Here is a 24742-nt window from a genome sequence, read left to right on the forward strand (position 1 = left end):
CCCCGCTCGCTCCCAGGCAGGAGCCACGGAGACGCTCTTACTCCCTCTCTCACACACACACACAACGCTTGGTTGGCTGGCTGTACAAACACACAACACACTGCCTGGCTGGCTGGCTGGCTGTACAAACACACAACACTACAAAGTCGTGACCACTATGGACAGCAGATACAGTTGAAGTCGGAAGTTTACATACACCTTAGCCAAATACATTTAAACTCAGTTTTTCACAATTCCTGACATTTAATCCTAGTAAAAATTCCCTGTCTTAGGTCAGTTAGGATCACCACTTATTTTAAGAATGTGAAATGTCAGAATAATAGAAAGATTTATTTCAGCTTTCATCACATTCCCAGTGGGTGAGCAGTTTACATACACTCAATTAGTATTTTGTAGCATTGCCTTTAAATTGTTTAACTTGGGTTAAACATTTCAAGTAGCCTTCCACAAGCTTCCCACAATATGTTGGGTGAATTTTGGCCCATTCCTCCTGACAAAGCTGGTGTAACTGGGTCAGGTTTGTAGGCCTCCTTGCTCGCACATGCTTTCTCAGTTCTGCCCAAACATTTTCTATAGGATTGAGGTCAGGGCTTTGTGATGGCCACTCCAATACCTTTACTTTGTTGTCCTTAAGCCATTTTGCCACAACTTTGGATGTAAGCTTGGGGTCATTGTCCATTTGGAAGACCCATTTACAACCAAGCTTTAACTTCCTGACGGATGTCTTGAGATGTTGCTTCAATATATCCATGTAATTCTCATTCCTCATGATGCCATCTATTTTGTGAAGTGCACCAGTCCCTCCTGCAGCAAAGCACCCCCACAACATGATGCTGCCACCCCCATGCTTCATGGTTGGGATGGTGTTCTTCGGCTTGCAAGCATACCCCTTTTTCCTCCAAACATAACAATGGTCATTATGGCCAAACAGTCCTATTTTTGTTTCATCAGACCAGAGGACATTTCTCCAAAAAGTACAATCTTTGTCCCCATGTGCATTTGCAAACCATAGTCTGGCTTTTTATGGCGGTTGTGGAGCAGTGGCTTCTTCCTTGCTGAGTGGCCTTTCAGGTTATGTCGATATAGGACTCAATTTACTGTGGATATAGATACTTTTGTACCTGTTTCCTCCAGCATCTTCACAAGGTCCTTTGCTGTTGTTCTGGGATTGATTTGCACTTTTTGCACCAAAGTACGTTCATCTCTAGGAGACAGAAAGCGTCTCCTTCCTGAGCGGTATGACGGCTGCGTGGTCCCATGGTGTTTATACTTGCGTACTATTGTTTGTACAGATGAACGTGGTACCTTCAGGCGTTTGGAAATTGCTCCCAAGGATGAACCTGACTTGTGAAGGTCTACAATTTTTTTCTTTTGATATTCCCATGATGTCAAGCAAAGAGGCACTGAGTTTAAAGGTAGGCCTTGAAATACATCCACAGGTACACCTCCAATTGACTCAAATGATGTCAATTAGCCAATCAGAAGCTTCTACAGCCATGACCTCATTTTCTGGAATTTTCTAAGCCGTTTAAAGGCACAATCAACTTAGTGTATGTAAACTTCTGACCCACTGGAATTGTGATACAGTGAATTATAAGTGAAATAATCTGTAAACAATTGTTGGAAAAATGACTTGTGTCATGCACAAAGTAGATGTCCTAACCGACTTGACAAAACTATAGTTTGTTAACAAGAAATTTGTGGTTGAAAAACAAGTTTTAATGACTCCAACCTAAGTGTATATAAACTTCCGACTTCAACTGTATGTACAGCACTACTGATGGGCTGTATGCCAATGCAACTTAATTCAGAGCTGTGTGTGTGTGTGTCACATTTTCACTCTAAAATCAGACACAAAGGGCTGATTCAGATCAGATTTCTAGTGCAGCAGAGTACATAGACATGTAATTTATCCCCAAAGACATGTCTGATTCAGATTAGATTCCTAGTGCAGCAGAGTACATAGACATGTAATTTATCCCCAAAGACAGGCCTGATTCAGATCAGATTCCTAGTGCAGCAGAGTACATAGACATGTTTTTTATCCCCAAAGACAGGCCTGTGAAAGCTCACACTCAGCACTACAGAGAAACTCAAAGCTGTCCCAGCGGGCATTCTAGAACATCTTCCAACCACCAACACAAACACTGATGAGGAACTGAGCCCCAAGTAAAAGCACCTGTATTAGTGATGCACCGATATGACATTTTTGGCCGGTACCGATATCCAATATTTTCCTTGCCAAAAAACCCGATACCGATAACCGATATTTAATATTTTAGCGCTGTTTTAAGCATTCTAGTACAGTTAAATAGTTAACACACAAACGCAGCAGTCTAAGGCACTGCATCTCAGTGCAAGAGGCGTCACTACAGTTCCTGGTTCGAATCCAGGCTGTATCACATCCGACCGTGATTGAGAGTCTCACAGGGCGGCGCACAATTGGCCAGTGTAGGCCGTCACTGTAAATTAGAATTTGTTCTTAACTGACTTGCCTAGTTAAATAAAGGTTACACACAGACACCACACTGACCAAATAGTTATTTTGTTGGCATTTACATATGTCCCCGTTACCAGTAAAACATAATCAAAACCTATTTCTTTCACTTACTTGTTGTTTCGTGGTTCATTTGTTCAGTCGTTTCAGTCTCAACCAGGATTTCATCATACATGTCAAGTTTCAGCTCTGTCTGTCCTTGGCCTCTCTTCCTCGGTGTGCACTGTCACTGTGTCCGTTTCCATCTTGTCCAGCTGTGTATGTAACATTTCACGTAAACCCTGTTTCTTGTCTGCATCGAAGTAGCGATCTTCTACCTAGCATCGAGCATGATGGCAACACAGTAAAGAGAGAATGGCACCGAATTGCTTGTTCACAGCCTGTGTTGGCAGTTTTGTTGAGCAGGCGTTTCAATGCCATGACAGAGGGTATCACATCTGCTGCAGGCACAGTTGATGAGCTTATTTCTCGAGTCAGTTGTTCAAAGGGAGCTAGCTAGTGTGTTGATGTTTCCAAGTTTCAAACATGTTCTCAAATGCCATTGAAATGGCAGCAGTGGTACGACAACCAGCACATTCATGAGCTTGAAATACGACTTTCCTCAGTATGAAATCCTCGTCAACCCACTGTGCTGTCAGACTCAGAATGCTCATGGGGCTGATATCGCTGGTCCAAATGTCAGTCGTGAAGCTAATAGCAGTGACGCTATTACTGTGTACCTCCGGTAGGGCAACATCTGAAAAATAGCGCACTTGGTAGTGTGTACCGGTGCTCGACCAGTCGGCGAAAGCCAACATCACCCACGACAGAGAACGGTTGATTGTCAAGGGCAATGATTTCCATTAGCTTGGCGTTAATTGATATCGCCTTTGAGTTGTTGCACTGAAATGTTCTTACTCTTTCAAATGACTGCTGGACTTGTTGAGCCCCTCGATCCACACAGCAGACATTGTGGGCGAGGTTAGGAATGCTGTGTTGCATATGTAGCGCTAAATTTTACTTGGCGTCATTATGTGATGTAACTACATTATATAGGTATTAGTGGTGTAACGGACCGTAGTTGATCCATACGCATCACCGCCCACGGTTCGGCACGCATGTGAACAACGAATCAATTGCAAAGTTTAACCATCATAGTGTGAAATACAGTTTTACTGCCGCTGTTACTTTTTAAAGTAATAATTCCCTAAATCCCGATGCAGAGTTGCAGTGAAAAGATAGAGACAAGACAGATATGTGCTGTGTTTTACTCTGAAGCCTGAAGGTTGATTTGATTATTTTTAAAAGCAGTTGTGTGTACTGTTCACGTGAACGGGGCATGTTGAATCCCAACGAATCAATCCTGGATGCTCACGCTGCAAAAAGAAAAGAAGAAAAGAGCGGTGACAGCCATGGCTGACGGAGGAGCTGAAGAACTGGAAAAGCCTCCTGCTTCATTTAAGTCTCATGTATGGGAGCATTTTGTCTTCCCTGTCAAATATAATGACAGAAGAAGGGTGGTGGACAACACCATTACGGTGCGTAAGCATTGTGCCACAAGAAAGCCGTATGATCATGGAAATACATGGAGCATGGCTACACATTTAAAGCGTCATCACCCTGGTGTGTAAGTGACGGGAGACAACTCAGCCAAGAGACAACAACTTGTCACCGCGACATTTAAGCCCTTTGCTGCAGAATCAGACTGGACTAAAGCCATCACCAAATCTATTGGGATGTTTATCACTGCAGACATGAGGCCATACTCTGTTGTGGAAAACAAAGGGTTTAAACATATGGTGGAAGTGCTTGAGCCACGCTAGGAAATCCCCTGGCGCAGTATGAAGATCGTGCCAGATCTTTATGAACAGGAAAATATCAAAATTGTCGACGAATTATCCAAGGCATCCTCTGTTGCCCTCACCACAGACGGCTGGACCTCCAGGGTAACAGAAAGCTACGTGACTGTGACTGCTCACCACACCACAGACGGCTGGACCTCCAGGGCAACGGAAAGCTACGTGACTGTGACTGCTCACCACACCACAGATGGCTGGACCTCCAGGGCAACGGAAAGCTACGAGACTGTGACTGTTCACTACACCACAGACGGGTGGACCTCCAGGGTAACGGAAAGCTACGAGACTGTGACTGTTCACTACACCACAGACGGGTGGACCTCCAGGGTAACGGAAAGCTACGAGACTGTGACTGTTCACTACACCACAGACGGGTGGACCTCCAGGGTAACGGAAAGCTACGAGACTGTTCACTACACCACAGAGGAGTGGACCTCCAGGGTAACGGAAAGCTACGAGACTGTTCACTACACCACAGAGGAGTAGACCTCCAGGGAAACAGAAAGATACGTGACTGTGACTGCTCACTACACCACAGAGGAGTGGACCTCCAGGGTAACAGAAAGCTAGGTGACTGTGACTGCTCACTAAACCACAGAGGAGTGGGAGATGCGAAGTCCGGTGCTACAGACACGCCCCCTCTATGAGAGGCACAAATCTGGTGCAGGTACTGCTAGGAGCAGTAGCAGAGTTGAAGCTAGAGAGTAGAGGTCGACCGATTAATCGGAATGGCCTATTAATTAGGGCCGATTTCAAGTTTTCATAACAATCGGAAATCAACATTTTTGGACACCGTTTTTTTTTTTTTTTACACCTTTATTTAATAGGCAAGTCAGTTAAGAACACATTCTTATTTTCAATAACGGCCTAGGAACGGTGGGTTAACTGCCTTGTTCAGGGGCAGAACGACAGATTTTTACATTGTCAGCTCGAGGATTCAATCTTGCAACCTTACAGTTAACTAGTCCAACGCTCTAACCACCTGCCTCTCATTGCACTCCTGTTACATTCGCGTTACGCCTGTTACGCGAATGCAGTAAGCCAAGGTAAGTTGCTAGCTAGCATTAAACTTATCTTATAAAAAACAATCAATCAATCAATCAATCAATCATAATCACTAGTTAACTACACATGGTTGATGATATTACTAGTTTATCTAGCGTGTCCTGCATTCACAAAAAAGGACTGTCGTTGCTCCAACGTGTACCTAACCATAAACATCAATGCCTTTCTTAAAATCAATACACAGAAGTATATATTTTTAAGCCTGCATATTTAGCTAAAAGAAATCCAGGTTAGCAGGCAATATTAACCAGGTGAAATTGTGTCACTTCTCTTGCGTTCATTGCACGCAGAGTCAGGGTATATGCAACAGTTTTGGCCGCCTAATTTGCCAGAATTTTACGTAATTATGACATAACATTGAAGGTTGTGCAATGTAACAGGAATATTTAGACCTATGGATGCCACCCGTTAGATAAAATAAGGAACGGTTCCGTATTTCACTGAAAGAATAAACGTCTTGTTTTCGAGATGATAGTTTCCGGATTCGACCATATTAATGACCTAAGGCTCGTATTTCTTTGTGTTATTATGTTATAACTAAGTAAATGGTTTGATAGAGCAGTCTGACTGAGCGGTGGTCGGCAGCAGCAGGCTTGTGAGCATTAATTCAAACAGCCCTTTCCTGCGTTTTGCCAGAAGCTCTTCGCTGTGCTTCAAGCCTATCAACTCCCGAGATTAGGATGTGAAATGGCTAGCTAGTTAGCGGTGTGCGCGCTAATAGCGTTTCAAACGTTACTCGCTCTGAGACTTGGAGTAGTTATTCCACTTGCTCTGCATGGGTAACGCTGCTTCGAGGGTGGCTGTTGTCGTTGTGTTCCTGGTTCGAGCGAGGAGAGGGATGGAAGCTATACAATTACACTGGCACTACTAAAGTGCCTACAAGAACATCCAATAGTCAAAGGTTAATGAAATACAAATCGTATAGAGAGAAATAGTCCTATAATTCCTATAATAACTACAACCTAAAACTTCTTACCTGGGAATATTGAAGTCTCATGTTAAAAGGAACCACCAGCTTTCATATGTTCTCATGTTCTGAGCAAGGAACTTAAACGTTAGCTTTCTTACATGGTATATATTGCACTTTTACTTTCTTCTCCAACACTTTGTTTATGCATTATTTAAACCAAATTGAACATGTTTCATTATTTATATGAGGCTAAATTGATTTTATTGATGTATTATATTAAGTTAAAATAAGTGTTCATTCAGTATTGTTGTAATTGTCATTATTACATTTTTTTTTTAAATTAAATCGGCCGATTAATCGGTATCGTTTTTTTTGGTCCTCCAATAATCGGTATCGGCGTTGAAACATCATAATCGGTCGACCTCTAGTCACTATCAACACGTCCTCTCACCTCACGTTGCTGGCAGACAGACTTGAGTTGGTTGTTCAAGGTCATTTGTCTGAAAAGTCTCAACAAGCTAATAGTCTTTGTAAAAGGTTGAACGCAGACAAAACTCTTCTGCTCTTTACACACATAGGAGATATGGTGATATCAACACGCAACTGAGGCTGTTATGCAAAGGCAGGTGGGGGGGAGAGAAAGCAGAGACTGAGCATGTAGCATAGCATCAGGTTGTGATCAGTGCTTTGAACAGCACAGAGAGAGGGGCTGTCAGGAAGACGGTCTACTCTACTCTGCTCTGCTCTGCTCATCCTGGGAGAATCATTGATGCCAAACGCAGCTCCTTCAGATGGAACGTTAGGAACCAGAAGACTTTTTGAAAGGTTTTTATTTTCTGTTTCTCACCCCAAGTAGTTTTTTTATTTATCAAAGATAATACCGTCACAGAATTCAAAGAAACTCAGACACATTGCATCTTCACTCGCTGGACTATAGGAGGCTAAACATAAAATATGACAGACAGACAGATCGGGCGGACAGGACAGACAGACAGATCGTGCGGACAGGACAGACAGACAGAGACAGATCGGGTGATGCACAGATCAAAAGGGCAGACAGACCGTCGAACAGACAGCAGACTGATCGGCTGGACAGACAGACAGCACAATTTCTTAGGCTACTACTAAAGTCCCATCACATAGTGCATATCCCTAACCAACACAAACAAAGCACACCACTCACCTACAAGGACAATTAGCATAGCTGCCACTACACACACATGTGCACACACACACACGCGCAAACACACACACACACACACCTGACAAGGCCCATTATCATAGCTGCCAGCCACTAGACACACAGCAGGTTTTGGTTTCACTACACCACAGGAGCTGTCTCTGGCACAGTTAAACCCACAGATACTGTACTGTCAGGCTGGTAGGATATATGGTGCTTTTACCTGCCCAATGCACACAGACAGGCCCAATAACACACACACACTTTGTAATAATAAATCATAGTCATAGTAAATTCTTATTTTAAAACCCAGGACTACTGTATGTCTAATTGAGAACATAGAGTAGTCAGACTATACCAATACAGTAACATCAGAAGCCCCGGCCACACACACAGTTCTGACAGGCTGTTTTCCTGTTATAGAAATGGGTAAGAAAATGTGTATTCTGCCACTGAACCCTTCCATTGGCATTTCCCAGGGAGAGGCTTCGCAGAGGGAATCCTGACATCTATGTTTGAGGAAAGACCATACGGAGAGCAGACAGGACCGATGGCATTTAATGTTGGGAGAAAATAGCCCTTTTAGCTAAGAGCTAGTGTTCACCTCTTCAAATAGGCTTGTCTCTAGACACTATCACATTCATTCACATTAGTCATCATCAACAGTAAAATACTGACGGTACTAGTCAAAGTTGTAGCCTATATTCGTATCTATTAGTATCTATTCTATTTGCATACAAAATCCAGAATCAAAACAGCTCATAATAACTGCAATACTCATTGGACTGGCTGAAGGTCAAAGGTAAAACCAATGTATTTCAGTCTCCCTGAAGCAGACATGTTGGTGGGGGGGACTGTACTCCAGGGGGGGGGGGGGGGGGCAGCATTCAGGTTTGCAAATGGTCAAGCACTGCTTATTTTCCACAGATAAGCATCTGCTTCAGCAAGATGTCATCAATAAAGCTGAAGAACTCTTTCGGCTGACAAGGTAGGAAGAGTCCCTATGCCTAATGATGAACGACGCTAAAAGAGCGGTAGCGGCACATGTCATTGGGAAAACCCCTACGCCCCACCCATCGTATCACAATCAAAAAATTCCTTAGATATTTCTTGAATAAACCGCTGCTCTGATACGCTCCATTTCAGCACCACGTTTCAATGGACAGCGCCTAACCTGAATCTTGGGGGCGGGGTGGGATACTCGTGTGTGATAGCAATCTGACTACCGCGGAGGACTATAGTTAAAAACGTGTGTGTGTGTGTCACGAAGCATGACAGGCACGTTACTTTTGTGCACAGAGGCAGTGGAATTCCAATGTTGTCCAATTGAGTCATCTTTTACCTATTATTCCTGCCATATAAAAAGGGTCCGGTGAGTGGGACAGGGATAGCAAACTCAGTAGCCAGAGGCTTGCCTTGGATTTTTAAAAAGCGATTATACTCCACGGCTGGCTATAGGGACTACAGCTGCACCAAAATACAGCTCCATTTTGTCATGCATCCAAATGAAATCTATTTCAACAGTCATCTGTATTGTTTGGTGCGGCTATATATAACTAGCCATCCGAATGAAAATGACACGCTCGAGAACAAATTACATCGCAACCTTCCCACACTGAAACTGATGCAATCTGAAATATTTGCCTAATTTCCATATGAATAGCAATAATAACTTGGCAAACAACACTTCATTCGGTAACAGTATAGTTTAGCAATCATGCTGAAAATAGGCTAATGTAAGAATGAATCTCATATATGCAGATCTCATATTCGAGTCATTGACACTGGCATAACCTGGCTCGTGCTGCTCTGCCTTGCCAGGCTAGCTGCTTTTACCTTGCGTACAATACATGAATTATTCAAATCACAAAACAGTTTTCAACACAGCGAGAAAATGTTGCATGTTACACCTTCATGGATATATCGTGTATCTTGCGTATAAAAACCACTGAAAGGATGCACATTTTAGAATATATACAGAGACAAACCTTTGTAAATCACCAGCGGTACAGAAGTCAAGAACACGGTCAAGCAGTGAGTGGCAGCAAGTTAACCGTTTGACAGGCTCGAGAAGCCGATACAAGATAGCCACAGCTCAGCTAGCTAGCTGGCCACAACCCGGTGGAGAGCAAGACAGCAAAGACAATCACATACAATTAACACACAAGGGTAGCCGGAGGTGGCAACAAACGTTTTAGAGAGATTTGGAAATTACCCGTTAGAATTCCAACTCGTATTTGGTGGTCGTGGTTGGTTAAAATCATCCCTTCCGACGCCATGTTTACCACCGCTCTCGCCAGTACTGAGGATCCAGAGATAATCAATGGCAGACCGCATCGAACGAGGGGGAGGCGGATGGAGGAATATCAGAGAGGAAAAGGCGAAGCGAGAGGATTTACTCCACCCAAAATCTGTACTCGTGAGATAAGCCTTTTTTTGTATGGAGGTCTATGAGAGTGTCGAATTACGCCAGACTTATTTAATCGAATAGATGTTTTGTCATGTTTAGGCAGTTACAAATGTACTGACATAAGTGGATGCACGTGGCATTCCGGCAACTTTAAGTTTGCCTGTTGTCTGCCCTCACGTTGGCTAAAACTGTCCCACCTGATCTCGCCTGCCTTCCATCGTTGAAGACAATATTTCCATTGTTAGAGGGGTTACTCGAATATCTTGTCAATATAAGATATACTTTTTGGGAACAGAATGGGAGCCAGGCTAGAGAAGCCGAGCTCAGATCATGCAGAAGGACGATGTTCATAGACACATTTATATTTAGAATCAACCCTGTTCTTTACTGTGCATGGGCAGTCAGAAAGGACTCTTTGTACAGATATGTGAATGCATGCATTCGTGTGGAAACCCTTACAAGTAGGCTGTATCCAAAATGGGAGGTGCTTACAGGCCTACTGCCCATAATTGAATTATCTTAGTGGTCTCTTCTTTGCATGTAGGTCTACTACTGTCTCTTCTAAAATGCCCAGGTTTTTATGGCACAGGGAGTAAGTACTTGCTCTGTAACCACAACATCGCTGGTTAAAGCTCCGTAACGGAGCTGTTTACTCTCAATCGCTACGTTGGTGGCAGAAGTGGGATTGTCCCAGTGGTTTTTGGGCATTTGTGTGGGACACCTCTAAAATGGCTAAATAATAATATATTCTAAATACTATTTCGTCACACTTTATTTGGATAGTCTGGATACGAGCTGTTGATAATCAACTGCTTGCTAAGGTTATGGTTAGGGTTAGGTTAGAGTTAGGGCTAGGGCTAGGGTAAGGGTTAAGTTTAGGGTTAGGATAAGGGTTAAGGTTAGGGCTAGGGTTAGTAGATAGTTGAAATGTTACTGATCGTCTGTAGATAGTCTGTTAAGCTACAAATGGACATCTACAAATGGACTATCCAAATATCAATCAATCAATCAAATGTATTGATCAAGCCCTTTTTACATCAGCAGATGTCACAAAGTGCTGTACAGAAACCCAGCCTAAAACCCCAAACAGCAAGCAATGCAGATGTAGAAGCACGATGGCTAGGAAAAACTCCCTAGAAAGGCCAGAACCTAGGAAGACACCTAGAGAGGAACCAGGCTCTGAGGGGTGGCCAGTCGTCTTCTGGCTGTATTGGGTGGAGATTATGGCCATTTAAGGCCAGAGTGTTCTTCAAGATGTTCTAACGTTCATAGATGACCAAATAAAGTGTTTCCTACTGTTTTATACCATGCTGTAGTATAAAGTGCTACTGTAATAAGATCAATGGATTCTCAGAAGAACACTACAGCCATTAGTATGACCTCCTTGATGCTGCTGCCAAAAAACAGGTAATTTAAGATGGGTTAACCTGATTACAGATCAGACCAGTGAGCCTCTATGGTGGCTACTCCTGTTCAGGCCCCACATCAACAGAGGGGACTAATAGAGACAGTCTGGAGAGAAGCAAGGGTCTTCAGTCTGCTAGGAAGAGAAGGCTCCGGAGTCCTGCTTTCTTTCTTTCTCTCTTTTCAAACACGCACAAACACACACACACAAACACACACACAGACACACACGCGCATGCAAGCACACACACACAGAGAGAGAGAGAGAGAGAGAGAGAGAGAGAGAGAGAGAGAGAGAGAGAGAGAGAGAGAGAGAGAGAGAGAGAGAGAGAGAGAGAGAGAGAGAGAGAGAGAGAGAGAGAGAGAGAGAGAGAGAGAGAGAGAGAGAGAGAGAGAGAGAGAGAAAAGGCGAGAGAGACACACACACACACACACACACACACACACACACACACACACACACACACACTGTTTGTAGCCTGCCAAGAAACAGGGAATTATCATTTAGTATGGCCAGCCAGACATATCCTCCTGGTTCACAGGAACAAGGCCATCTATAGTCTTTGAAGTCACTATGCAACTTCCCTAGTTTGTTGCTGTAGGGAGATGACACATGGGATGTTACAGGGCCAACATGTTATATTTGTGCTATACTTTTTAAAAGGATGTTATGGCAGGACACTGAAGGCTCTTACCATACAGAGTAGAGACATGTGGATAACCATTGACATGTTCCTGTCTTGTTATATTTGCTACTCTATCTAACAGTTCACTCCCCAACTCCCTTTTAGTATTGGAACAACACAATAGTTACTTACTCTCATCTCCAGACTGCGTAGGGCAGTTTAGTTAACAGTAACCCAGGGCCAGGCTTCCAATGTTAATTTTTACCCTTTTTGACAAAAGCATAGTCAAAAATGAGATTGCTCTTGAGAGTCTTTACTGTACATGTCCCACCTAACTAATGCATTGCTTTTAAATGTGACCATGGATTGGAGAAATAAAACAATATCCTAAAGAATGGTTTAACCTATAAGCTATACTTACTATAAAAAAAAAGTGCTATCTAGAACCTAAAAGTGTAGAGTTCGGTTCTCCTATGGAAGGTCCATGTTTAGTAGGACTGACCATAAGGGACTATATCTATGCTCAGGGAAACCCAGAACCACTGAGGCCTAGCTGCATAATTATCACCAGTGCAATGTTACATGTAAAAGCAGACGGTGTGTCAGCTAAGGGTCTCCCAGGACAGCTACAGGGCTCCGGTGGGTCATTACTTCACCCCTCTAAAAGGCCAAAATATAGGAGCGTCCCAAATGACACCCTGTTCCCTATATAGTGCTCTATTTATGTAGTGCACTACGTATGGAATAGGGTACTACCAGAGCTGCAGCCATAGGCAGCCATCTTCTGCTGCCACTGGGCACAAATCACCGTATGCTGATGTCAGAGGGATTGTAGGTACTGGCCAGTCGGGCTATCTGGGCACATTCTTCTACTACTGTAGCAGGTCTGAAAAACTAGCCTCATGCCAGCTTAAATTCCATCCCTGGCCACAGCCATAGCATCCAGTAAAAAAAGGGACAGTCCCTTTGCCTAACATAATGGATTTTACTACAGAATAAAATCAACTCTTTCATGAATCAAAGATCAAGCAGTCAGACTATCTTAACCCATGAAATCCATGTAGAATTGAGGTCAAAGGCCAGATTTGATGTCACATGGTTTTCACACCTAATAACCAGTCCTGTGTGAGGACAAAAGACCACACTTTCCTCACATGGCAACCATGCAAATCTCTTACCATGTGACCCTGACAGCCACTCCCCCACTTTGAAACCCCAAACTGAAAAACCTTTATTCACAGAAATTCCTCTAGAGTTGAGCTATAAATGAACATACAGTATGTCTCCAGTGGTCTGTTCCGGGGCCAGATTACATTATTCTACTATTCACAAACATCTGAATCTGAACAACCCTGCAGTTCATCTAACTACCCAGGGGGCCATGCTGCTTTGCTGCCAGACCTGCCATATCTCTTTCCACTTCCTCCCTTCTCATTTCTTCTTCTACTCTCTCTCTCTCCTCCTCTCAATACTGAAGTTGTTCCGTTCTCCTGTCGTTGTGCTTTTAACCATCTCCAATCCAAATCGATGAGTATTTGAGCCTTTACACATCTGACACTCAAAAATATATGCCATTGGCTAACAGCTTGAGGAGAATGTTTGAAACGATATGCATTTCATCAGCCCATCCCCTGCCCTGCGCCTTAACAGTAGCTCTAGTATATTACATAGAGAAATTAGAGTTGTGAAGTTTGGAGAGACTGTCTGAAATACATGTATTAACTTAACTTTTTTTGCTAATATAAGCCATTTAATTCCACGCATCGCTGAAATTTACATTTAAATTAAATTGGCTTGGGGCCAGTAGATGAGCGTGAGTCCCCAGACACAATGTGGTGGGCGCTGCTGTGGTTCTTATTTACTGATCTGTGGTCTCACACGCTGTCCCAAATGGTACTTTATTCCCTATATAGTGCACTACTTTTTATCCAGATCCGTTTCTGCAAATAGGTTGGGCAATGCAAGATGTCTGGCAGAAAGAAGGGCAAGAGAACTCCTCACTCGGTGCAAAAGTGGATTTAATATCTTTCTGAACATTCTCTGGTTTTTGGAGGACCACCTGCAACTGGACACAGATGTTTATAAAACACAGATGCCTTCTGAATTGAGAACAAAGAAAGTATCGCCAAGTAAAGGTTGGTCAAAAATAAGCTGATTACAGCTAAACAGGAGCCTCGTATCAACAGCTAATTAAATGAATGAGCTAACAGTGATAGTTGTTTGATTTAAATTGGCTAGGCTGTGGGTTCATAGCTATGTAAAACGTACAGGTACAGTAATTGCCAAAATAAAGGAAACACTTGAGGAAATGAGGGATACGACGTATATTAAAAGCAGGTGCTGTCACGATCGTGTGGAGAGACGGACCAAGGCGCAGCGGGATATGAATACATCTTCTCTTTATTATAATGACGAAGATGAACACGAAACGAAACACTTATACAAACTAAACAAAACAACAAACGATCGTGAAGCTACAAACGAAAGTGCACACACAAGCTACTTACGTTAAACATAGACAATTACCCACAAACATCTAAAGCCTATGGCTCCCTTAAATATGGCTCCCAATCAGAGACAACTATAACCGGCTGTCTCTGATTGAGAACCAAATCAGGCAGCCATAGACTTTTCTAAACACCTACACTCAACCATAGACTTATCTAGACACATCCACTCAACACAAACCCATACACTCTAACAAATCCCCCTAGACACTACAAACCACCCAAGACAATACAAAAACACAAACCTAACCCCATGTCACACCCTGACCTAACTAAAATAATAAAGAAAACAAAGAATACTAAGGCCAGGGCGTGACATAACCCCCCCCTTAAGGTGCGAACTCCGGGCGCACCAGTATATAGTCTAGGGGAGGGTCTGGGTGGGCTTCCGTCCACGGCGGTGGCTCCGGCACTGGTCGTGGTCCCCACCCCACCATAGTCACTACCCGTTTACTTAACCCCACTGGAATAATGGGCAGTACCGGACTAAGAGGCAGCACCGGACTAAGGGGCAGCACCGGACTAAGGGGCAGCACCGGACTAAGGGGCAGCACCGGACTAAGGGGCAGCACCAGGATAAGGGACAGCACCAGGATAAGTACCAGGATAAGGGGCAGCACCAGGATAAGGGGCAGCCCCAGGATAAGGGGCAGCCCCAGGATAAGGGGCAGCTCCGGACTGAGGTACGGCAGCTCCGGACTGAAGGGCAGCACCGGACTGAAGGGCGGATCCTGGCTGGATGGCTCATGGCTGGCTGACGGATCTGGCTGCTCATGGCTGGCTGACGGATCTGGCTGCTCATGGCTGGCTGACGGATCTGGCTGCTCATGGCTGGCTGACGGATCTGGCTGCTCATGGCTGGCTGACGGATCTGGCTGCTCATGGCTGGCTGACGGATCTGGCTGCTCATGGCTGGCTGGCGGATCTGGCTGCTCATGGCTGGCTGGCGGATCTGGCTGCTCCTGGCTGGTTGGCGGCTCTGGCAGATCCTGTCTGGTTGGCGGCTCTGGCAGATCCTGTCTGGTTGGCGGCTCTGGCAGATCCTGTCTGGTTGGCGGCTCTGGCAGATCCTGTCTGGTTGGCGGCTCTGGCAGATCCTGTCTGGTTGGCGGCTCTGGCAGATCCTGTCTGGTTGGCGGCTCTGGCAGATCCTGACTGACGAACGGCTCTAGCGGCTCCTGACTGACGAACGGCTCTGACGGCTCGGGACAGACGGGCGGCTCTAATGGCTCGGGACAGACGGGCGGCTCTAATGGCTCGGGACAGACGGATGGCTCAGATGGCGCTGGGGAGACGGATGGCTCAGATGGCGCTGGGGAGACGGATGGCTCAGATGGCGCTGGGGAGACGGATGGCTCAGATGGCGCTGGGGAGACGGATGGCTCAGATGGCGCTGGGGAGACGGATGGCTCAGATGGCGCTGGGGAGACGGATGGCTCAGATGGCGCTGGGGAGACGGATGGCTCAGATGGCGCTGGGGAGACGGATGGCTCAGATGGCGCTGGGGAGACGGATGGCTCAGATGGCGCTGGGGAGACGGATGGCTCAGATGGCGCTGGGGAGACGGATGGCTCAGATGGCGCTGGGGAGACGGATGGCTCAGATGGCGCTGGGGAGACGGATGGCTCTGGCCGGATGAGGCGCACTGTAGGCCTGGTGCGTGGTGCCGGCACTGGTGGTACCGGGCTGGGAACACGCACTTCAAGGCTAGTGCGGGGAGAAGGAACAGGGCATACTGGACCCTGGATACGCACATTTGGCCTAGTGCGTGGTGCCGGCACTGGTGGTACCGGGCTGGGGACACGCACTTCAAGGCTAGTGCGGGGAGCAGCAACAGGACGCACAGGACTCTGGGGACACACAGGAGGCTTGGTGCGTGGTGTAGGCACTGGTGGTAATGGGCTGGAGACACGCACCATTGGACGAGTGCGTGGAGGAGGAACAGGGCTCTGGAGACACACTGGAAGCCTGGTGCGTGGTGTTGGCACTGGTGGAACAGGACTGGGGCGGGGAGGTGGCGCCGGAAATACCGGACCGTGCAGGCGTACTGGCTCCCTTGAGCACCGAGCCTGCCCAACCTTACCTGGTTGAATGCTCCCCGTCGCCAGACCAGTGCGGGGAGGTGGAATAACCCGCACCGGGCTATGTAGGCGAACCGGGGACACCATGCGTAAGGCTGGTGCCATGTAAGCCGGCCCGAGGAGACGCACTGGTGGCCAGATAGGTAGAGCCGGCTTCATGGCACTTGGCTCAATGCTCAATCTAGCCCTACCAGTGCGGGGAGGTGGAATAACCCGCACTGGGCTATGCACACGTACAGGAGACATCGTGCGCTCTACTGCGTAACACGGTGTCTGCCCGTACTCTCGCTCTCCACGGTAAGTACAGGGAGTATGCGCAGGTCTCCTACCTGACTTCGCCACACTCCCTTTAAGCCCCCCCAAGAATTTTTTGGGGCTGACTCACAGGCTTCCTACCGCGTCGTTTAGCTGCCTCCATTCGCCGGTATCCCTCCTCGCACTGCGCCAGAGAATCCCAGGCGGGCTCCGGCATTCGCCCTGGGTCGATCGCCCACCTGTCAATCTCCTCCCACGTAGTGTAGTCCAGATTACGCTCCCATTGCCATTCCTCCTTGCGTTGCTCCTGTTGCCGCTGATCATGCTGCTTGATCCTATGGTGGGTAATTCTGTCACGATCGCGTGGAGAGACGGACCAAGGCGCAGCGGGATATGAATACATCTTCTCTTTATTATAATGACGAAGATGAACACGAAACGAAACACTTATACAGACTAAACAAAACAACAAACGATCGTGAAGCTACAAATGAAAGTGCACACACAAGCTACTTACGTTAAACATAGACAATTACCCACAAACATCTAAAGCCTATGGCTCCCTTAAATATGGCTCCCAATCAGAGACAACTATAACCGGCTGTCTCTGATTGAGAACCAAATCAGGCAGCCATAGACTTTTCTAAACACCTACACTCAACCATAGACTTATCTAGACACATCCACTCAACACAAACCCATACACTCTAACAAATCCCCCTAGACACTACAAACCACCCAAGACAATACAAAAACACAAACCTAACCCCATGTCACACCCTGACCTAACTAAAATAATAAAGAAAACAAAGAATACTAAGGCCAGGGCGTGACAGGTGCTTCCACACAGGTGTAGTTCCTGAGTTAATTATGCAATTAACATCCCATCATGTATACAAATTCCCAGTTGCCCATTATTCTGGTTACCATGGCTAGAAGAAGAGATCTCAGTGACTTTGAAAGAGGGGTCTCAAAGGAGCATAGGGGGTTTAAAGTGTGTGTGTCTCAGTCACCAGATCTCAACCCAATTGAACACTTATTGGAGATTCTGGAGTGCGCCTGAGACAGAGTTTTCCACCACCATCAAAAAAACACCTAATTATTGAATTTCTCCCTCCAATAGAGTTCCAGACACTTGTAGAATCTATGCCAAGGTGCATTGAAGCTGTTCTGGCACGTGGAGGCCAACGCCCTATTAAGACACTTTATGTTGGTGTTTCCTTTATTCTGGCAGTTACCTGTAGGCTATAATAAACATTTTATATAGCCTATAATAGAGGTAGAACCGTTCATCATAGATTACAAGTGAGTTCACTCATTCTGTAACGGCTGTCGTCGGAATGAGACCAAAGCGAAGCGTGGAAAGTCTTCATGATTTAATGTTCAAAAAACACTCAAACAAAATGACAACAGGTGAAAAGGAAAGCGCACAGTTCTGTCAAGGAAAAAACACTAAACAGAAAATAACTCCCCACAAAACCCAAACGGAAAATGACAACTTATATATGATCCCCAATCAGAGACAACGATAGACAGCTGCCTCTGACTGGGAACCACACTAACATAGAAATAAGGAAACTAGAATGCCCACCCTAGTCACACCCTGACCTAACCAAAATAGAGAATAAAAACCTCTCTATGGCCAGGGTGTGACACATTCATTAAAGCAGAATCTTTAATGAATGAGTGAGCTATAACTCATGCGCATGCACAATTTAACTGAGTTATTAAGCTTTGTGGATAATTATGGGGTTACGGTAGGTTATTAGATGGCGATATGGTGTGTTGTGGGTCTAGAGAGGTACAGTGCCTTGCAAAAGTTTTCATCCCTCTTGGCGTTTTTCTTATTTTGTTGCATTACAACCTGTCATTTAAATGGATTTTTATTGGGATTTCATGTAACGGACATATACAAAATAGTATATAACTCACGGACCAGGCAAGGAGGGCATTAATCATAGAGGCAACAAAGAGACCAAAGATACCCCTGAAGGATCTGCAAAGCTCCACAGCGGAGATTGGAATATCTTTTCATAGGGCCACTTTAAGCCGTACACTCCACAGAGCTGGGCTTCTACAGAAGAGTGACCAGAAAAAAGCCATTGCTTAAAGTGTTCGCCAAAAGGCATGTGGCAGACTCCCCAAAATATGAAAGTAGGTACTCTGGTCAGATGAGACTAAAATTGAGCTTTTTGGCCATCAAGATAAACGCTATGTCTGGCACAAACCCAACACCTCTCACCACCACACCATCCCCATGTTTTTCATCGGCAGGGACTGGGAAACTGGTCAGAATTGAAGGAATGATGGATGGCGCTAAATACAGGGAAATTCTTGAGGGAAACCTGTTTCAGTCTACCAGAGATTTAAGACTGGGACAGAGGTTCACCTTCCAATGATTCTGAGCATACTGCTAAAGCAACACTCGAGTGGTTTAAGGGGAAACATTTAAATGTCTTGGAATGGCCTAGTCAAAGCCCAGACCTCAATCCAATTGAGAATCTGTGGTATGACTTAAAGATTGCTGTACACCAGCGGAACCCATCCAACTTGAAGGAGCTGGAGCAGTTTTGCCTTGAAGAATGGGCAAAAATCCCAGTGGCTAGATGTGCCAAGCTTATAGAGACATACCCCAAGAGACTTGCAGCTGTAATTGCTGCAAAAGGTGGCTCTACAAAGTATTGACTTTGGGGGGGTGAATAGTTATGCACGCTCAAGTTTTCAGTTTTTTTCTCTTATTTCTTGTTTGTTTCACAATACAAAATATTCTGCATCTTCAAAGTGGTAGGCATGTTGTTGTGTAAATCAAATGATACAACCCCCCCAAAAATAAATTTTAATTTCAGGTTGTAAGGCAACAAAATAGGAAAAATGCCAAGGGGAGTGAATACCTTCACAAGCCACTGTACACAGGCCACAGTAGAACGTTTCAGACACCAAGAGTTCATAGCACCCGACAGCGGTCCTGTGGCAACAGCAAGGTTCATCAAGGTTCAATTCCTGCAGATATCACATACTGTACACAGAAAATATATGCACTGAACTGTAAGTTGCTTTGTATAAAAAGTGTTTTCTACTGTGGCATTTTGGAGTGTTCAGATATCCCAGTACAGGCAATAAAGTGATGACACCCTTAGTTTTCCCACTAACTGGTTCCCGTCTCAGTGGTTGAACTAATACAGCTAGTTTATCCCCATCTTGTGTTCATTTGGAGAATTATCTCACACTCCATCCCAGGCTGTTTGGCTGCTTGAAACAGTCCTCTTCCTCTCCATATGTCTGTCAGTTGAAGGTATTGTCGTAACATTCATAGAGTTCTAGTCGTGTGAGTCTTACTTCAATTACCTGATCAGGAATAATTGTGTGTTAGGCAGAGCCTTGCTTCTGTAAAGGGGCACTAGGCAGCAGAGGTGGGCTGAATGTAAGCTAATTGACAACAGTGATTGAAATATGTTCAGACATATAATCTCAACAGCACTTATCTGAGACATATGGTAGCTCAGTTGACAGTGGGTTTGATTCCCAGGACCACCTGTGCGTAAAATGTACGCACGCATGACTGTAAGTAACTTTGAAAAAAGAAGTCTGCTAAATGGCATATACACTGAGTGTATAAAACATTAGGAACACCTTTTTAATATTGAGTTGCACCCTATTCTACCCTCAGAACAGCCTCAATTCGTCAGTGCATGGACTACAAAGTGTCGAAAGCGTTCTACAGAGATGCTGGCCCATCTTGACTCCAATCCTTCCCACAGTTGTGTCAAGTTGGCTGGATATCCTTTGGGTGTTGGATCATTCTTAATACACAAAGAAACTGTGAGCGCCTTGACTCAAACCAGTGCGCCTGGCACCTACTACCATACTTCTTTCAAAGGCACTTAAATCTTTTTTCTTGCCCATTCACCCTCTGAATGGCACATATACACAATCCATGGCTCAGTTGTCTACAGCTTTAAACATCTTTCTTTAACCTGTCTCCTCCCCTTCATCTACACTGATTGAAGTGGATTTAACAAGTGACCTCAATAAGGGATCATAGTTTTCACCTGGATTCACCTGGTCAGTCTATGTCATGCAAAGAGCAGGTGTTCTTAATGTTTTGTACACTCAGAGTATAGGCTATATTCATTTCTGGTCACTGCCGATACACAGACATGTCTGGCTTCACTCTGGTGTACTACAGTGAAATATGTCCTGTTATGACTGAATCTACACTAATAACTACAAGGTTACAAAAAGCAGACTGATTTCTGAAGGAGTGCTATTATCCCACTGCCCACAATCATTTTAAATCATAGTGATCAAATTAAACTGAAGCAGAAAGAAACTGAAGCATAAATGGGTTACTGCAATATTACATTGTGACATCTAGAAAGCGAAAGGGAAGGAAACAGGTGGTGTGATAGCGGGAAGTGGGATTGGTACCATGGGGAGTTGTGGTTACATGATTACCTCACCAGTTCAGTTCAGTCAGCTTGGAGAGGAGGATGACTGTGAAGAGGAAGAAAAATTGAGAAAAGAGAAAAACGCGCCTAACAACAGAGGGCGTGTGTAACGGAACTCTAAATCTTCCTCCTCCTCAGACGAGGAGAGGAGAGAGGGATCTGAAGACCAATGTGCAGCGAGGTATGATGCCATAATAATTTATTTACAAGAACAAAACGAACTATACTTGAAATGATACAAAATAACAAAACGAAAGTAGACAGACCTGAACATGGAACTTACATACAACATGAAGAACGCACGAACAGGTACACGACTACAAACAAACGCTACAGTCCCGTGTGGCACGAACATACATACAGACACAGGAGACAATCACCCACAAACAAACAGTGAGAACAACCTACCTTAATATGACTCTCAATTAGAGGAAAACGCAAAACACCTGCCTCTAATTAAGAGCCATACCAGGCAACCCAAAACCAACATAGAAACACAACACATAGAAATGCCCACCCAGCTCACGTCCTGACCAACAAAACAAAGGATTAACACAATAACTAGGGTCAGAACGTGACAGTACCCCCCCCCCCCCCCAAGGTGCGGACTGCGACCGCACCACCTAAACCTATAGGGGAGGGTTTGGGTGGGCATCTGTCCGCGGCGGCGGCTCTGGCGCAGGACGTGGACCCCACTTCACCCTTGTCTTTGTCCGCTTCTGTGGCCTCCTCAAGGTGGCGACCCTTGCCACCGACCTTGGACTGGGAACCCTAGACATGGGTCCCGCTGGACTTAGGGGCAGCCCCGGGATAAGGGGCAGCAGCTCCGGGCTGAGGGACGGCAGCTCCGGGCTGAGGAACTCTGGCAGGTCCTGGCTGAGGGACTCTGGCAGGTCCTGGCTGAGGGACTCTGGCAGGTCCTGGCTGAGGGACTCTGGCAGGTCCTGGATGGACGGCTCTGGCTGGTCCTGGATGGACGGCTCTGGCTGGTCCTGGCTGGACGGCTCTGGCTGGTCCTGGCTGGACGGCTCTGGCTGGTCCTGGCTGGACGGCTCTGGCTGGTCCTGGCTGGACGGCTCTGGCAGGTCCTGGCTGGACGGCTCTGGCTGGTCCTGGCTGGACGGCTCTGAAGGCTGATCCGGTCTGGCGGAAGGCTCTGGCTGATCCGGTCTGGCGGAAGGCTCTGGCTGATCCGGTCTGGCGGAAGGCTCTGGCTGATCCGGTCTGGCGGAAGGCTCTGGCTGATCCGGTCTGGCGGAAGGCTCTAGCGGCTCCTGTCTGGCGGACGGCTCTGTAGGCTCTTGGCAGACGGGCGGCTTTGCAGGCTCATGGCAGACGGGCAGCTTTGCAGGCTCATGACAGACGGGCAGTTCAGGCGCCGTTGGGCAGACGGACAGTTCAGACGCCATAAGGCAGACGGGCAGTTCAGGCGCCGCTGGGCAGACGGGCAGTTCAGGCGCCGCTGGGCAGACGGGCAGTTCAGGCGCCGCTGGGCAGACGGGCAGTTCAGGCGCCGCTGGGCAGACGGGCAGTTCAGACGGCGTAGAGCAGACGGGCAGTTCAGACGGGCACACCTGTAGGGAGGAGACGGAGAGACAGCCTGGTGCGTGGGGCTGCCACAGGACCCACCAGGCTGGAGAGACCTACAGGAGGCTTGATGTTAAGAGGCACCTGAAGGACCGGGCTGTGGGGGAGTACTGGAGCTCTGGTGTGCAGCCTTGGCACCACTCCCCCAGGCTGGAATACTACACCAGCCCGTACCCTCCAGAGTGCAGGCACAGGTTGAACCGGGCTGTGGATGAGCACTGGAGATCTAGTGCCTACTACGCGCACTTCTCTCTTAGGCTCCACTACCACATTTGCCCGGTACGAGCGGAGCGTAGGCATAGGACGCACTGCACCCTCCCAGCGCTCCGGAGACACAGCACGCAGAGCCGGCGCAGGATACCCTGGACCGAAACTGCGTACCGGAGACCAGACGCGCTGAGCAGGCACAATACGCCCCGGCTGGATGCCCACACTCACATGACACTTTCGGGGGGCTGCTCTATAGCGCACCGGGCTATGGGCACGCACTGGCGACACCGTGCGCTTAACCGCATAACACGGTGCCTGACCAGTGACGCGTTGCTTATAATAAGCACGAGGAGTGCGCTCAGGTCTGCTACCTGGCTTAGCCACACTCCTCTCTAGCCCCCCCCAAAAAAATTCTGGGGTTGCCTCTCGTACCTGTCCCGCTGCCGTGCTGCCTCCTCATATCGCCGCCGCTCAGCTTTCGCTTCCTCCAGCTCAGCTTTGGGGCGGCGATACTCCCCAGCCTGTGCCCAGGGTCCTTCTCCGTTCAAGATCTCCTCCCATGTCCATGAATCCTGGGATTTCTGCGGTTGCTGTCGCTGCCCTTTTCCCCGCTGCTTGGTTCTGGTAATTTGGTGGGTGGTTCTGTAACGATACTCTAAATCTTCCTCCTCCTCAGACGAGGAGAGGAGAGAGGGATCTGAAGACCAATGTGCAGCGAGGTATGATGCCATAATAATTTATTTACAAGAACAAAACGAACTATACTTGAAATGATACAAAATAACAAAACGAAAGTAGACAGACCTGAACATGGAACTTACATACAACATGAAGAACGCACGAACAGGTACACGACTACAAACAAACGCTACAGTCCCGTGTGGCACGAACATACATACAGACACAGGAGACAATCACCCACAAACAAACAGTGAGAACAACCTACCTTAATATGACTCTCAATTAGAGGAAAACGCAAAACACCTGCCTCTAATTAAGAGCCATACCAGGCAACCCAAAACCAACATAGAAACACAACACATAGAAATGCCCACCCAGCTCACGTCCTGACCAACAAAACAAAGGATTAACACAATAACTAGGGTCAGAACGTGACAGCGTGCCTAACAACAGAGGGCGTGCCTAACAACAGAGGGCGCGCCTAACAACAGAGGGCGTGCCTAACAACAGAGGGCGCGCCTAACAACAGAGGGCGTGCCTAACAACAGAGGGTGTGCCTAACGACAGAGGGAACAGAGAATGTGAATGGGTTTTGTACAGGTTCATCGTTAAACATATTGACATTTCAAATGACAAAAGAAAAAAGCATATGGCCACTTTAGCCTAGCTGTTTGTCAATGGGCTGGTTGCTAGAAAAACACCTCTTTTAATGTTTTTTTTTTCTCTTCATCCCCACAGTGTGCGTGTGTGTGTGGTGTGTATGTGTATGTGTATGTGTATGTGTATGTGTATGTGTATGTGTATGTGTATGTGTATGTGTGTGTGTGTGTGTGTGTGTGTGTGTGTGTGTGTGTGTGTGTGTGTGTGTGTGTGTGTGTGTGTGTGTGTGTGTGTGTGTGTGTATGCGTGTGTGTGTGTGTGTGTGTGTGGTGTGTATGTGTGTGTGTGTGTGTGGTGTGTGTGGTGTGTATGTGTGTGTGTGTGTGTGTGTGTGTGTGTGGTGTGTGTGTGTGTGGTGTGTATGCGTGTGTGTGTGTGTGGTG

At 46.4% G+C, this 24742-nt stretch overlaps 1 protein-coding gene across 8 annotated transcripts in view; it reads right to left on the reverse strand.

Annotated features, from left to right (window-relative positions):
• The window catches only part of gphna (gephyrin a), a 129966-nt gene extending 120149 nt beyond the window's left edge, over window positions 1-9817 (reverse strand). For all 8 annotated transcript variants that reach the window (XM_071382249.1, XM_071382251.1, XM_071382247.1 and 5 more), the window contains exon 1: window positions 9706-9817. In XM_071382249.1, the coding sequence (XP_071238350.1) occupies window positions 9706-9769 (64 nt within the window). In that variant the 5' untranslated portion in view covers window positions 9770-9817. The remainder of the gene's footprint in view (window positions 1-9705) is intronic.
• Window positions 9818-24742: the final 14925 nt, after the last annotated feature.

This window comes from Salvelinus alpinus, chromosome 34 (assembly GCF_045679555.1).
Source record: "Salvelinus alpinus chromosome 34, SLU_Salpinus.1, whole genome shotgun sequence".
Classification (NCBI taxonomy): domain Eukaryota; kingdom Metazoa; phylum Chordata; class Actinopteri; order Salmoniformes; family Salmonidae; genus Salvelinus; species Salvelinus alpinus.